The 16,614-nt window shown below is 37.3% G+C and overlaps 1 protein-coding gene across 1 annotated transcript; it reads right to left on the bottom strand.

Moving 5' to 3' along the window:
- Positions 1-5,685: 5,685 nt before the first annotated feature.
- On the bottom strand, positions 5,686-16,219 carry LOC108574259. Its single transcript, XM_017936817.1, has 3 exons — positions 16,092-16,219; positions 9,161-9,325; positions 5,686-8,248 (listed from the first exon to the last, which is right to left on the bottom strand). The coding sequence occupies exons 2-3, from the start codon at positions 9,301-9,303 to the stop codon at positions 5,722-5,724; spliced, it is 2,670 nt and encodes an 889-aa protein (XP_017792306.1). The 5' UTR covers positions 9,304-9,325; positions 16,092-16,219; the 3' UTR covers positions 5,686-5,721.
- Positions 16,220-16,614: the final 395 nt, after the last annotated feature.

The raw sequence follows: 16,614 nt of genomic DNA, 5'->3' as shown, positions 1-16,614 counted from the left end.
GTTCCGATGCAACACACGATTCTAGAAAAATTACATCCTCCGATCGTTTTTGCGCTCGCCGCCGCGTTAATAAACTGAATTAAACGCAGTGAGTGACGGATGAAAGAACCGTACACGCAAGAAATGTTCCAGCTTGACTAAAACTCTTCTCAGAATAAAATACGACGCGATAAAAAATCTAAAAATTTACTAAACCAATGAAACATAGAAAAATGTACTTCTACATACACTTGCAATTATGCAAAATTCTATGCTAACCTAACCTAGAATATTCTACGTTTATTTCGGAAAAAAATGCTTCGAAAAATTATCATTCAAATATTATGTTCAATTAGAAACGGTGAAAACCTGTTTCCTCAAAAACCGGAAGTTTTTTTCCCGCATCAATTTGACCATCTGTGACGCTTATTAGCATATGCAAATTTTACACCGTTCTCTCTTTATTTGTTAACTTCGTCTGGCGCGAGCGTAACTGTGTGTAGCACGACAAAGAGGAAAAGATTCGTCTATGGACGAGTCATCGGAGCAAAACGCGTAATCTTACGACTCACGCGACGATGATCGAGAAACCGAACAAATTCTTTCGGCGAGAAGCAGGTCGGCGTGAAAGGTAAAATACAAATCGATTTCTCGTTTATGCGGTGCGAACACGTTCTTGCGTAACCCACACGACAATGGCCCGACTGTAAATAGCAATCGTTGCGGTTCGATAAATTATGTTGATCCGCGCAAAATCCACTTGGCTACGTTTGTTCTGTCGACTCGCGTTTTTATTATCGATCGTCGTTTGATTACGCTGACACGTTCACAATTGTACTTTCCTTGATAATATGATCCTAAGCAAGTGTAATTCTTTCTGAAAGATATTCTTGGAAATGATCGCATCCGTTGTTCCTGCTTCTTAGTCAGATTGTTTTACGACGATTCTAAAAAAGCGAGAAAAGAAGTAGGCTAATCGATGACTGCATTGCAAATTTTTAGTCGAGAAATTTTGATCACGTTGTATGAAATATTTCACACAACATATGCAAAACACAATTAATATAATTGAGATGAATTAATTTTTTACTAATTAATATATTAATACCATTGATTAAGTTTTGTCACAATATCTCAATTCATAAATCAAACAGTACCATACGATATTACAGAGAGAGACAAAGTGTGTTTCAAACAAAATTGCGTTCAGACAAAAACAGAAGATAAAGACGTTCCCTATTTAAACGATTCCCGTTCGGGTAAGGCAATAGATCTCGTTACCCTCGCAGCGAAGGGGAAATAAACACGTTAAAAAAGCTGAAAAGTTTTTGCCTCGTATTAAAGGCCTGTTTTTAGGAGGTAGAACAGATTCATCCGTCACGGCTACGAGACTTCCGTTCTTTGTTTGCCGCCTCTATTTCAGCACGTCCTCAAGCCAACCAACGTTTTACAAAGGGGGACTCTAGTTATCGGGTACACCGGTGCACAGACTGCCTTTTGCTACAAAATCACATTTATCCCCTCTCTTGTTAGTGACGAACGAGCATCGTGCTGTAATGAGGATAAAACACACTCAATATGATTTATCAGGGAAAATAGAAGTGAGTCAATTTTATTGTGGATGAGTAGAATCACGTTCGAAGTCGTTACACGTGTCTCATTGCGACAAAGATACTGTGATATTCAACGTCGTAAATTAAAGTTGACGTCGTCCCGTGAGACACTTGGTCGATTTCTGACAATACCGAATGCGTACGATAATCACGACGATACATCAATTCCAAGGATAAAATGACGATAATGCTGCCGTTGTAATTCACGTGTCGAACAATGCGATTTCGTTGGTCGAGCGCGTTTCGGAAACGTTAAATTTAGGCTTCCTGCACACACGACAAATCGAACAAGGGTAATGGCTGGCTTCCTCCATCGAATATGCAATTATGACGGAAATCGTGGTGAATTAGAACGTTTCGATCATGCTTATTGACACGTTTGATATTACCGGACAGTTTGACAGTGGAGAGATGAAGAAAGGTTAGCTTTGTCGATACATCGAAGGAGAAGCTTGATTCGTCGGCCTCTTTGTTGGTTTTCTACATATGATCCCTCTAATTGGGCCAAGCACTTGTTCGATTCTAATATTAATTTGCAACTGTCGAAGGCTGGGCTCTGTACGCTCGATTATGTAGCAGTAGATATCCATTTGTATGTTAATAGGGCATTCTTGGATAAGTGGAAAATAGAATACTGAGTATAAGGTTGGCAACAGTGTGTTTCGAATGCACATTCATTGAAGTGTTCAGCTTCCGAGTATTTCAGAAAAACAGTTTGTAAAGTAGAGGAGTAAATAAATATATGATGTTGTCGAAAGAGATTTTTATTGATATATGCAGCAAGGATGTAAAATAAATTAGAATTAAAAATTATTTTAATATATTGAACTACTAACTACTTCCTTAAAAACTACTTATGTCACAGTACCCCTATACAGGCTCATAAAAAATATTAAAAAGCTGCATACACTGTCATATAAACGATCAAATATTTCACACATGACTGGATAAACAAATGATATCCCTCGTCAAAGGGCGCAACTATCCTGGAACATATTACATAAACATACCATTTAACAATGAACATAAATTCATACCGGTAGCGACACGAGCGTCTGAAATTTCTTCTTTACCAAGAAACGCAACTCGGTAAACCACTATTAACTGTTCAATAAATACCTCGATAAATGACAAAAGTCCAACTCAGGGTCTGTTGCATTCCTGTTTATGTAAACTCGTAACTCTGGACGATTTAGTGCACGTTTTTAGCATTATGCATCCTGCCATGTTTGTGACGTAAAACGTTGAAAATAGTTAAAAAAGTTAGGAAAGGTTTCCTTCGAAGAAAAAGATATTGTTACATCTTGAAACTTTTTGCGTAGCAAGAGTCATATTTGTGACCTCTACAACCTTCTGATATAACACCGTCAAGCGCCGCACCATGAAATCGTGATTGACATCAAATCGACGTTACGTAAAGATACTTAGATCGTACGTACATATGTACCTTTTGCAGGACGAGCCAGTAGCGTGCACGTGATAAAAATCCCAAAGCAGGATCGATTCCAACTAACTCGACCGATAAACGTTTCTCAAAGCGCTGTTTGTCGGTATTACCTTGGTAATGCACATGTAATTGCGAAAAAATGATCTTAATGGAAGATACGAGGTTTTCATTTTTAGAACATTACAAGAAGCACAAACGTGCTTTGTCAAAGCATATTCCATGAACTGACAGTTGATAGATTACATGAAGAAGATTTCATAGTAAAAGCATTATGGAACTCTAATCGAAAATGCAAATTGACGATTACAGCATACGATACGTTATTGTAGAGAATACTTCAAATGTAACAAATGACTTTTTGAGATTAACACTGATCGATGAAAAAATCAATGCTCCTTTGTAATGAAAAAATTTATTATTGAAAAAATAATTTTGAAACGTCAAATGCCTCTTCAATTGTATTTGATAAACGATTGAAGAAGCGAGATCAAAGATATCAATTAAGTAAAGGAGCTTAGGAGTCAACTGTCCCCTATTTTCATTGCACGCTTAAACCTTTCATCGTGATCAGGTATTGTCCGATTCGTTAGTGGTGTTGTCACGTTCTCAGAGCATACGAATCATTTATGCCCTAGGTACTCGCACGCGAAACCTTTCGAGCTGAACGCACGCGACACGTGTATGCTTCGCGTTACGAGCTTAGGCGCGGAGAACGGATACAGAAATAGCCTGTGACTCAATATTTAGGCAGCACTGATTTGCCACAGCACATTTAGCACGAATAACCTCGTGGGATCATACCCACTCCTTGCGATCAAAAATCGATGATCCGCTACTCGATAAGTGCAGTTGGTTTCTCTATGCTCTTGATGCGACATCTATGAGACATTGATTCCATTAGCACCGACGTTGCAAGAGCTTTCGAACGGAATTTACAACTAAGTGCACTTACTACCACTTAAGAATTGACTAATCCACGAACTAATCTCGGTTCAATCTGTCTTCTGAAAAATTTAGTGAATGTATTCTAGTGTACCGTGGATAAATGTTACAGGGAAATTTGCTAGATAACAGTCACTGGTCAGATTTAGTGCTTCCATGATTTACGGTGCGCCAGTGCTGTGCGTACGTGCATATCAAGAGATATGTGTAGCTATATAATTTAAATAAGCTAATTGAAATAAAATTGCTTATTTATTTCATATCGATTTTTTTATTAAATTGTTTTATATCGGTTTCTATATCTTTGAATATTTTCTATATCACGTCCTGGGATATCGGGAGTTCTCTACATATATGGAATTCTAAAACTTTAGAGTTTCTTTTTATCAAATGTTACGATCTCGAAGCCATTTACAAAGCGTTTTAAAAACATGTTATATTTCTTTATCATTTTATTGCAAATAAAGAAAAAGTAAAGAGGGGTATAGTTTAAACAACCGCGTTATCGCTGTAAATATAAATTTATTGAAGTCTTAAAGTGCTTATATTGAACAGAAACATGCGACAAACTGAACAATTTAAGTACACCTATGTCTGATCAATAAATTCACCGTATAAATATTTTACATCTATGTGAATTTATAATGTATTATTGTACGTCTATGTATATATAGTCTATATACAAACCGGTTTGATGCGGTATATATAAATGTACATACATAATTGTTTGTAGAAAATACGATGTGTATTTAATAACTCGGGTGTTTCTTAAATTGTGTACAGAAAAAATTCATTTTGATACTCGAACTTTGTACTTTTTGTATAATTCTGTACTGCATACGCTTATGTTACAAAATTCACAAGTGATTGAAATTCAATACATAAGTAAGATTATTCTATGATCGAATTAAAAGATAAAAATTGCTCGATATCCTATCGAAGTCTTTTATTGTACTCTTTATTGCGCTTTGTTTTTAAACATCTAGATAATTAGGTGAACGAAAGCAATGTGTAATAGGTATATGAATGTCACGTGTCGACGAAAAGTAACATAACGTGATAGATTCGTAGAATCGATGACAACTTACGTTATATTTACAAATTTGAATTCTTATCTCATGGATATGCGAATACAACAACGTTGTTTTCACTTGATGGGATATAAAATAACTACTATCCCGGCTTTAATACAGTAAAAAAAGGAAACTAAACAGTCGATGCGCTAGAAACTAACCTATAAGCCTAACCAAAAAAAACAAGAGAAACGGAAATTTCCTGCTTGTACTGTTTGCTAGCTTTCTCAGTCATTTCAAACGTCTACAATTAATCATCGTATTCCATTAGCAAGAACAGTCTTCGCGCCAGAAGACTAAATTTCCTTGAAACCGTGTCAATAAAAAACAACGACGGTCAAGCCGTTAAAGAAACATCGTTTTTACAAAAACCACAGTGTCCTATTTACAAAAACTGAAGAACAAGGAAGTAAAGGTTGCAAATCCATGAAAAACATCTCTGAATGATTCTTGAATCAGTATAATACACCATTCTTTCTTTGAAACTCACGCATCAACTCCTTCACATTCTGAATCTTTACGACATATTTATTTTGTTCCCACACAGAATACAGAAGATCCATCGATCATACAGGACTCATCTCCTCAACCATCCCGAGATCGATTTAGGATCAACTTCCTCATGCTCCTCTGTAAATTGTAACCTGACAGTTTCCTGTGTTGGTATTCACGCGAGTTTCATGTATATCGTACGGTCCCTCATTTTGCAATGTTTCAACTCTCTCAAGGCTCGCTGCGCTTCACTGGGTGACGCGAATGCTACTCTAGCGTCACCAGTGGGCATACCCCTCTCATTGTACCGCCTTATCACATTTTCTCTCTTTACATCGAAGTCGCCAAAGAATTCTATAATTTCATTAATATCAGCCTTGAAGGGAACGTTCTCCAAGGATAAAACACAACCAGGTTTACCAAAGCCTTCTACATAATCCATGGAGCCTGGATGTCGACCTAACATGTGTCTGGGTATTCCCATTAAACCTGGAGGACATCTTGGACCAAATCCAGAATTCCCAAAACGGGGTAGGTGATTCATAGGTCCTGAGAATCTTGGTCGGGCTTCTTGAAGTGGTGGAAAGTGTTGCTGTTGTGTCTCCATGATCTGTGGATCAACCATTCCCAATGTTTCTAACATCTTTGCTCTTGGAACCAGTTCTATGGTGGGCACATTCTTCCCAAAGGGTAAACCATTCTTTGCTGTGGCTCTAAGAGCTTCTTCCGCTGTGTCGAACTCGCAGAAACATTCGCCAGCGGGTTTGCCATTTTGATTGAGCAACATGTGTATTCTATGGGGTACTATTCCTATGTCTGAAAAGAAATCTAGGATATCACGGTCGATTGTTTGAAAGGGAAGACCCCGCATTATGACGCAGTCTGAGGTGGCTGTTTGGTTCATGCTATTTTGTTCATGGTCTCTCTTTGATTGAGCAAACTTTTCTTCGGTAATCGCTGTGGCTGTCACAGGTTTATTGCCTATTTTTAAGGATGCATTAACGGATGCCTTTGCATCTTCTATTCTGGCGAATTGCACGTAGGCCATGCATAGAACGTTTCCCGATTCCTTGGTACTGGTGATGAACAGGTCATTGATCTTCCAGTCGTGGAAGAGCTTCGCGATGTCCATTTCTTTGGTGAAAGACGGTAGATCTGTCAGTAGAATACATGTGGAGGATCTGACATCGTCGATTCCATCTTCTCCACGGTCTCTCTCTTTCTCAGGAGAGTAAGAGTCCACTGCTTTGTCGAATAGACTTTCATCAAGATGCAGAACTTCTACCTCCGATCTTCTGACGTATCTCGGTGTACTTAGAGCGAGTTCTTTACCTTCAGCCTTACTGAATTTAACATAAGCAATACCAACTCTGTTTCCATGATTATCATTGATCAGTTTCAATCCGTCTTTCCTTATATATATACCCTGAAACGCGTTACGAACATCATTATAAGTAGTACTTAGTGGCATGTTACGAACTTCTACGCAATGACCACTACCTCCATCATTGCTTTTGCCCTCTCCAGAGAATCTAGAGGAATTATTTGTTGAACTACGATTCCCTTGTCTGTCGTTCTCAAAGTTGAACTGAGAATTGTTCGCCTGGAAGGCGTGTGGGTTTCGGCGACCTTCCAATTCTTGCACTTTACTCAGGAAAGGATTATTTGGTCTGATACCAGGCCTATAATTTATAGAACCATTCGAGCCATACATCTCTGCTGCAAACTGACCAGATCTACCAGGGAACCTAACCTGGTCCATCCTACCCTGCTCACTCTGATTCCAAGGTTCCTTAGGTCTATTCAGTGTACTCACTCCTGTGGTCAAACTAGGCAGACTAGGAGTTCCCACGTTCTGAGACAAAGAACTGATGCCTACAGTGTGTCCAAGTGTCTGAATATGCGACTGCATCAGTCCACCAACACCATTGATCCCATTGATAGGAAACTGATTTTGCTGTAGCATCGATTGCTGGCCAATAACAGAACTGCTAAACGTCATAGACCGTGACTCGCCATCTTGTGACAGTGCAGCTACACCAGCGCCCAAAATACCAGGTGCCAACATTGCGGCGGCCTGCATTTGTGTTTGCGGGGGAACCTCCCAGATCCCATTTTCCAATGGTTTCTTCGCACCTGCTACAGGTTTGTCTTTATGAAACTGTCCAACACAGACAACGTCGTTATTATCGTCGTCATTGGATTCTTTTCGACGTTCTCCAGTGGAATTACGTTTAGTATCTCTGTCTCTGGATCGAGTACGGTCTCTAGACCTGGATCGATCGCGTCGACGACGTCTGTCCCTCCTGTCTCGTTCTCTATCTCGTGATCTACTTCTGTCTCGACGCCTACGATCTCGACCTCTGTCTCTGTCACGCCTGTCTCGATCCCTGTCGCGATCACGGGATCGAGATCTATCCCTGGATCGCGATCTATCCCGCCTGTCTTTCCGATCCTTGCTGGATTCACTGTCGTTGTCCTTTTCCTTCTCTCGACGATCGCTCGGCGATCCTGGCTTTGGAACGACTGCCTGTACAGCAACTGGCGCTGTCTGCATGAACGATTGCAGGCTCAGAGTCTGCTGCCTCGCTGCCTCGATCACTTTTTGCATCTCCGTGCGTGAGCTCAACAGCAACTTGATCTTCATCTCCTTGATCTTGCCGCCATCGTGCATCATCGCTTGCCGGGCGTCCTCGTCGGTGCTGCAAGTCGCATGGAATATCGTTCGTATAAAGGTTAGGTTAGGTTAGGTTTCGAGGGTGTTAGAAATTTTTTTTTTTTTTAACGTTTCGTGTCGTGTGTAACATCGACGGTGTACGACAGTTTTGGGAAAGGGAATTTTTATTAATTGAAAGGGAATATTTTTCGACTCTATGCTCGTGTAATGTGCAAAGATTGAATATTTCAACCTGACTTTTTAACTTCTTTTCAACGTGGCACGGATTGTGCTAACCTTGTTGATGTAGCTGAATTTTTATATTCATTTTTTTTAATCTGTCGATTATTTCTGAAGCATTCCATCGTTTAGAATTTTCTTTATTTCTATGGACACGACAATTATGATTTATTTATTTATTTAATTATTTCCATGGATATTTTCATTTGTCCAAAACAACATAGATTGAGAGAAGACGAAACATAGACAGGTACAAAGAGAAAAATGAAAATGAAATAAAAAATCGCACAAATGAAAACATTTTGATGACATATGGTCCACGAATCTGCCGAAGCAGGTTAAGTACGTTGTAGTAGTGAAACAGCCACTCTAGACAAGAGTTTTTTCAACGATTCTTATTTATCTAAACACTCTATCGTTGATTAATAACTGAAAAATTTCAATTTGCAAGAAACAAAATACAGTCATCGAAAAGTATTCTAAATACAAAACAACTCAATATATTCGAACGCTTTTCACTGTAGAATATTTCGTACGAAGTTCAAATGCACAGTTACAGCGGCAACCACCTGTTGCGTTCAAGCGCAGAGCAACGAACTTTCACACGCAGAAAAGGGGAAAAAACAGAGAAACGAAAAAAAAAAAGAGAGAGAGGAACGAAGAAGACGAAGCACGTAGAGGAAGTTTTCTTCTATTTAGTAGTCATTCGTATCGTTACCTGAAAGCGATAAACGCGTCTCCAAGCTCGCCGCCGACAATGTGCACTCCTCCTTCCGGTATGCTCAAGCCTCTGAAAAATTGGCGAATGTCCAGAGCGTTGGCGGACCATGCCAAGTTCTGTAGTCTGATTATCACGCTCATTTTCGACTGTTATTCGAAGGATCTGCAACCGAGCCGAAGGGTTCGAATTAAACGAAGATGGAAAGAGACTCCTGGAGACGAAAATGGCGAACGAACGTTTTCTTTTTTTCATTTATTTATTTATTGTATGAAGATTGGATGATTGGAGATAATAAAATTGAAACACTACAGTTTTTTCACTTCTTTATTATTTTCTTCTGTTTTTTGTGTAATATACATTTAAATGCTGCAATTTTTCATTTTACGGTATATACAGTATTTTTTATATTGACGTGTAATTTCGTTTCTTTGGATTAATTTTTACTTGTTCACTGCTCTTCTTATTAGTACTAAAGAGTAAGATTAAGTTTAAAATTAACGAACATTAAATTCTTCCTTAACCCTACGGTTAGAGTCTGGCAGAATTTTTATATTTCCAGAATTTAGAATTCTTTTATTTTTCGTTTGCATTATTATTTTATAGTCCCTGGAAAACCACTGAAATCTCGTTCGATGGAACTGAGGATAAGGGGAAATTTAAAGTTGATATGACGAGGCAAATTGAACCTTTCCGATTTGACGTGTTACTTTTTACAATTGTAGAAATAACCGGATTGAAAATTATGGCGTCGAGCTTTTTTCGTCAGACGAACTCGGGGTTAAGAGTGAACGGAAACTGCATGTTTTTGTTTAGACGTATGGAATATTAATTTCCAAGAACGAGAAACCGAGATCGTCCGTTTTTCATACAGCGAAGCGTTCGTAAGAAGACGAATCTCGTTTCCAAGAATACGAGGAAGCGTAACAGGACCAGTACGATGGAACACACACGACAGAAATCTCGTAAGCTTTCGAGCGGCACACGGAAAACCTCGAAGGTTTCATCGATCGTATCTCTGCCTCCACTCTATTGTTCAGCCAGTAAAGAACAACGAGATTTTCGCTTTAAGATCACACACCCTTACTTCCGATTACCTTAATGGAACTTAAATCGACCAATTAAACGAGAGTTTTAATTATTTTTTGCACGGTCGGAGTGTAATGGTTGGGAACTGTGTAAAATGCATACTTCTGAGGTCGAACAAACAATTTTGTATTATTAAAGAATAATCCATTCACCTTTTTTTTCTTACGAAATCATAAAATAACTTCGTCATTTTCAACGTTCTGTATAAATATCAATAATTTCCCATTATTCACATAATAAATATTTTTCAATAGCAATTCTAACAGAATACTATAAATTATCGAAAAAAGAAAGAAAAACTGACTTAAAATATCCTTATTCGTCTAAAAAGTAATATAATATGACGTCAACACAGGTTTCATCTTCCTTATTGATCGATCTTAAATTCGCCATCTTTTGTGGACTTAAAATAGATTACCCATGATCCATCGGATAACTTTCCTCTTTATTTTCACGCATAAAATTTCTTGTGGAAATAGTGAAATGTGTAAAATCCCATTGTATATTTCATCGTTCCTTTTATTTTTAGGGCATACGTTGTCTCGTAGTCGCGTTCGGTGTCCCAGATCCAAGTAATTCATTCCGGAAACCGAGAATCGTTTCTAACGCCGACACGAGGATGGTATAATTGCGCACAACCTCGATCGCAACATCGTTCCAGGTACTTTGTTTCTTGTCTCGTTATCGTTGCTGATGCAACGATTTAGATACCGCGGGACTTTCTCCGTGGATCGATTAAAGTATGAATAATAAACGTCCGACGACGACGATTCTACCTGTCTGATGAATAAAAGATCGCCATCGAGCAGTAAAAGCATTTTACGCCGCTTGTAAGCGTGTTAACGTCGATCTCAGAACGTCGCAACTAGTTGAATTGCAATTAGAAACCTGTGACTTGCCGTATTTCATTGAAAGTAAAAGCAGGTTTCCCTTTCGACGTCGTTTTTTAGGCTATAAAATTTCAGTGGAATTCTCTTTTACACTTTTAATCGATTTTTCCCCTGCTTTTTTAACGAATCCGAAGCGAATATACTGATTATTTCGTGGAATAAGAAAATGGTGAGTATAACTACAGAAAGTTAGAAAAAATCGAGTGAAAATAAATTGAAAATTGCTCTTCGAGTAAAAATTGAAGCCGAAATGATCTAAGAAAAATAAATAAAAAATTCTGCCTCTAAAGGAATTATTTTTAATCACGTCGATCGTTGATGGAACAACGAACGGAGATTTTCTGCTTTTTTTTCTTTTCTTTCGCAGACCAGTCGTTGTTTATAGAGCGATATAAAATTCAGACGTTCCATTTGTAGAGTATCGAAAGTTCCAAGCACGTGTGTACCAGAAGCATTTATTGTTTTAACGGATTTCACGCGCAACGATCTTCCGACGGCTAAAACGATGATGAATTCGTAAACGCACCCATCCGAGCAGCAAATAAACGTACACTCTTTTTATCGATTAATATTCTTTTGTAAACGCTAGGATAACTCAGATTAGGCTGTTAAAAAAGCTTCAAACTGAACTAAAGATCAAACGTTCATCGTACGAGTCATAAATTAAAATAAGAACAAAGCAGAGTAGATGTATTTGCAAGGAAGTGTCAATTCAAACATCGTTCGTTAACATAAATTCGAAATGATTTATAGAACGATATATAACTTCCAGTGCGATCAATTATAGATTGAGAAAGATCGTTAAAACGTGTCGTAAAGCCCACGGGAGGTAATTTTCTCATTCATAAAGCATCTCATTAGTCGAAGATTCATTTCGAACAATAAAAAAAAAAAATTCGTACGACTCGGGAAGAATAATTTATCGCCTCGAATCGTTGCATATGTTGAACGTGAATCAGCGTTCTCCCACGGTGAAAATAATCGTTATCCATATTAATAAACGTGAACGAAGGTTGTGATCAAATCGCGACAATACCATTGTTCATTTCGTTCAGCGTGACAATGACCTTCAGTTGTAATTGTTGAAATAAATGAGTCGAGAATTTCTGCGGCACCCCTAATCCACCGCAAACCACGCGTTTACAGAAATTCATGAGAGAGAGCGATCTAAAAATAGGACACGTCGACCGTCGGGTAGATTCAATCTGATGGCGCAGACGTGAAATGTTCGTTGAACGTGATGCTTAACCGTGTCAATATTTCCAGAGCTCACAATTCGCCTACAGTTTCGAGACTTGTTACGTTCGAGTTGCGAAAATGGTAAATAGTAGTACGGTGAGTTTGTAACATTATAGCGGCAGTGCGATCATATTGCAGGATGAAGTGGTCTAATAATAGAATACAGGGTTCTCAGGGAATCGAGAATGTCTATGCAGGCTTAAACCGCGTTAGATTCAAAGATAAACCTGAAGTACCAGATCCAGGGCGAAATTTGTAAATTATAGCGAAGCAAGTCCATCGAAACTGTTATTAAAATACAGTACAGTTTGCGGATGAAAGTTTCACGTAAATTGCATTTTTTTACTATGCCAACAATTTCGAGTGTTTTAACCTGAATCAAATTAATCTGAAGTTAATCAAACATGCATATTATAATATATACTGCAATTTCTGTTAAGAATTCTTCACTCAAAAAATGCTCTGTAATATAATATTTAAGCATCTACCAGCATCAATATGAACGACGATCGACGTTGAACGTTCGATACCTCGCGAGATCAGTTATCGATATCATACAGATCGATGGAAAGTAACACGACGACGAGGGTATGTTTCTTCTGGTTGCATCCAACAGCGTTGCGCGTCCATGATGTGTCTTGAGAGAACAAGATTCCAAGAGGGACAGCGAATCACGTTTCAGACGTTTGTTTTCTCTGAATTTTTTTTTTGTTCGTGAAACTGCGACGCGTAGATCAAGCTTCCGTCGGGAGCAGACACCTTCGAGTACGCACGTTGGAAATTCGATGATGATAATCGTTCGGAGATTTCTCTAACGCGTTAATCAATACGTTGAAAAGCATATACCGAGTGGTCGAAGTTTCGGTGAATCAGTGCGCGACTCTCCCCGTATTATGCAACGCAAACGCGTCAAGAGAAAAAAAACGAACAACATAAACGTAGTCCATTCGGATGAAAGGAACGTAAATCTTTGGTCGAGTTTTAAGGGTGATTCCTCGTGGGGAGCGTTCTCATTTCAAAACCTGTTTTACTCGTAAAGAGAACAAGGACCTTGGACAAATGAACATAAACCTATGCACGAAATGTAGACAGTTCTTCTTCAGCTATACACTTTAAGTACTGTTGAATTTTCCGACCAAGTTCTTTCGCGAATTATAATATTTCGGTGTTAAAACGTAAGTTTCTTTTCTTAAATTTTAGCTATCTTATTAAAATTATTTCACCTTCTGTTTCTGTGAATAGGTAACACACACTTTCTTTTTTTTCTATTTTTTCTTCTTTTTTTTCCTGTGTCAAGATATACGGAAGCAGGAGGAGGGGATAGGAGGTCGATGTATCGGTCTGAAGTTGCCGTGATTCAAAGTTTGGCTGCACCGTTCAGCTCGAGCACAAAAGACAGGTCGAAACCACGGACACGAGTAGAGATCCAACGAGACGACGAGATTCGGTTCACCATTCACCAGGCTTTTATGCGACCAAATCTGAACCTGTAGCTGTATCAATTTACAAGCATTCATGGCGACCAAAACACTACACACTTGTGTTTATCTTTCTCCCTCGCTCTCTCCGTCTCTCGTCTACCCAAATTTCTATTATCGTCTCTTGTCAGAAGTTCGAAACTGTTTTTGCACTCACCTTTCTTAACGCAATAATAAATTCGTCGAAGATTCAAGAGTACTCAGAATTAAGTTAAAAAAGAAGTTGTACGCATATATATTTATAAACGAAAAGAAGTTTCGAATAGCGCGCGATTTTTAAATGTCGTGGCGTTAAATAAACGCACTAAAGAACAGTTTCTTCGTAAATGAAACAAAATTAGCGTAACTATCAGAAATATTGACTAAACGTAAAGCCCAAACGACACAAACAGTAGTACATTCTCTCTCGTGTTGTGTGCACGATCTGATATGCATTGTCAGTAACACAGTGTAATGTTGTGTAGGCAGAAGGTTAATAGCAGATTGCCATCGTCCATGTTGTATACGTTCGATCCATGCGTTTTCTCGTCGCTCAGCACCAGTATTAACATTTTGTACGACGTAGTGAAACGATCATGTTAATGATAGTTAAACAATATATAAAAATGTTACCGTGAATCGTGACTATAGCTAGTCCACGAATAATTCTTCGTATTTTTTAAGTTCAAAGTTTAAAGATTTTAGGTTTTATAAAAGTACGTTTTACGGTTGTTTTACGATTAACGTATGCAGTTTAGCTTATTACGAAATGTGTAGGAACAAGTACCGTATTATAATTGTAAAATTTAGTAATACCACGGTGCTAAATAGTGATTAAGTTATTATTATTGCACTTCTCGTTCAATGTATATTACGTGCTTTCGAAACCGACGAAAAAGATTGCACTTCATGAACCAGTGCAATGTATAAAGTACACGACAGGAAGAACTGAGTATAATTCGATGACCACTGTGTCCACGCAGAACATGCAACAGAAATGCACTTGAATGAGAAGGCGATGACTCCCAGCTCTCAAGGACCTTGCAAAAGAAATGCACTTCACAGCAAAGAAGAATCGGGGGAGAGAAATGCAGCAGATATCCCACTCCAGCTGTTCTTTCATTCCTCTTAGCTCATTCATCGGAATACTATGTAAAATCTACGATCTATATCTGAACGATCTTTTCCCGCGATTTCTGTTTTATATATTTTAACTAGATCAAGGTTTCGATTATTTCATTTTGTGGTAATGTAAAATAAATATTAGAACTTAGTTTATCTATTGAAACTAAATAATTGTATTAAAAATCTATCATTTCCTACATATCAAGGATTCTTTTAGTAACTGGGTAAATGTTTTGGTAGATATAAAATTGCAGAATTGTTTTTTAGATGAAGAATAAATTATTATGTGGATGTTTATAATGATATAAAGAATATTTAATTTGGACTTTACTAAATATATCGAAATTTTATTTATGCAAAGTCTTTCTAGTTGTAAATAAACTTACCTTCATTTCATGCATAATAAATGAATCAAATAATCATAGTTGCTGCATTTTTAAATATTTCAAGATATACAAATGTGTATAGTGAAACAAAGATTTAACAAAAAAAAAAATTTGATTATGTTTTAAAAATTACAAATGTATATTTAAAGTTCAATTAATGCAACATGAGCAGAATCCATGATTATGATCCTTTGTATTAGTTAAAAATTTTTAACTTTAACATTGAGCTTGTATGAGGAAGATTACTCTTCAAAAGTTCATTTTTTCTTTTTTCTTTTTCAAAAATTGTTTGTCTAAATTTATTCATGTATTTAATTCAGTATTATTCAAGTTCATGATATGCATACCTCACAAAAAAGTATCAGCTTTCAAATTTTATTAAGGTAAGTTTGTAATGTCAGGATATATGTGAAGATCAATATTCTTAAAAAATGAAGAACATATGAGGTAGTCATGCAAATATGTAAAATGTTCTCCATTTCTAAACAATAATTTACTTTTGGTCTCTTTATTACTCTCACTGTTATTAACTACTTACCATTTCTCATTAGATAGCATGAATGTATAATGAAAACAAAAAAAAAATATTTTGCATGGAATATAAATGTGAAATGGTGCTTAGCTCTCAATGACCATCTTGGAACATTCCAAGATAATGAAGAACAAAATGAGCCTGTAGTAAAATCACAACACTTCCCTCCACGATTATGAGCTAGATTTTATTACATTACTTATGAAGCATTACCTTCAGCTTTAGACACTTGAGAAATCTCTTCCTTCTTCACCCTCAGTTAAAATGTACGATGAAAGATAAGAAGTCGATGAGAATAAAGACGACCAAGCAGCAAACAGTCCATCAGCGAAGGATAACAAAATGGAGAAGTGGAAAAGGAGTCAACTGCACCATGTCATTGTACTAAAGTCCACTGATGATGCTGATACCTGATCTTGACACCTAACACACACTCAGTTGCCTAAGATCCTGCAACACACACCATTTTTTCCATACTGTACCTATAACCTCTTATAACAATCAGAAACTGTAACTATAAAATAAGTATGAAGTTTTAATTTCAATAACTACAATATAATTTAAATCATTATAATGTATTTGAAGTGTGTTGCTTCTTGATTTAAGAATTGTTAATCTCACTCCTCGTACTTTACGTAAATTATTGTTGAATTCTAACATTATATAATTTTGACTCACAGAATTAATATAGTAACAAATCTACATATACTTAAATTTATCGTTTCGTAATCGCATG

The sequence above is a fragment of the Habropoda laboriosa genome, unplaced genomic scaffold (assembly GCF_001263275.1).
Source record: "Habropoda laboriosa isolate 0110345459 unplaced genomic scaffold, ASM126327v1 scaffold176, whole genome shotgun sequence".
Lineage (NCBI taxonomy): Eukaryota > Metazoa > Arthropoda > Insecta > Hymenoptera > Apidae > Habropoda > Habropoda laboriosa.
The sequence above is the reverse complement of the archived record's forward strand: the minus strand, read 5'-3'. Positions and strand labels throughout refer to the sequence as shown.

Excerpts from the sequence above, each read along its gene's own strand:
- LOC108574259 (XM_017936817.1), bottom strand. The coding sequence starts at position 9,303 with ATGAGCGTGATAATCAGACTACAGAACTTGGCATGGTCCGCCAACGCT. Across the intron at positions 8,249-9,160 it reads GACGCGTTTATCGCTTTCAG|CACCGACGAGGACGCCCGGC; the intron begins GTAACGATACGA and ends TGCGACTTGCAG.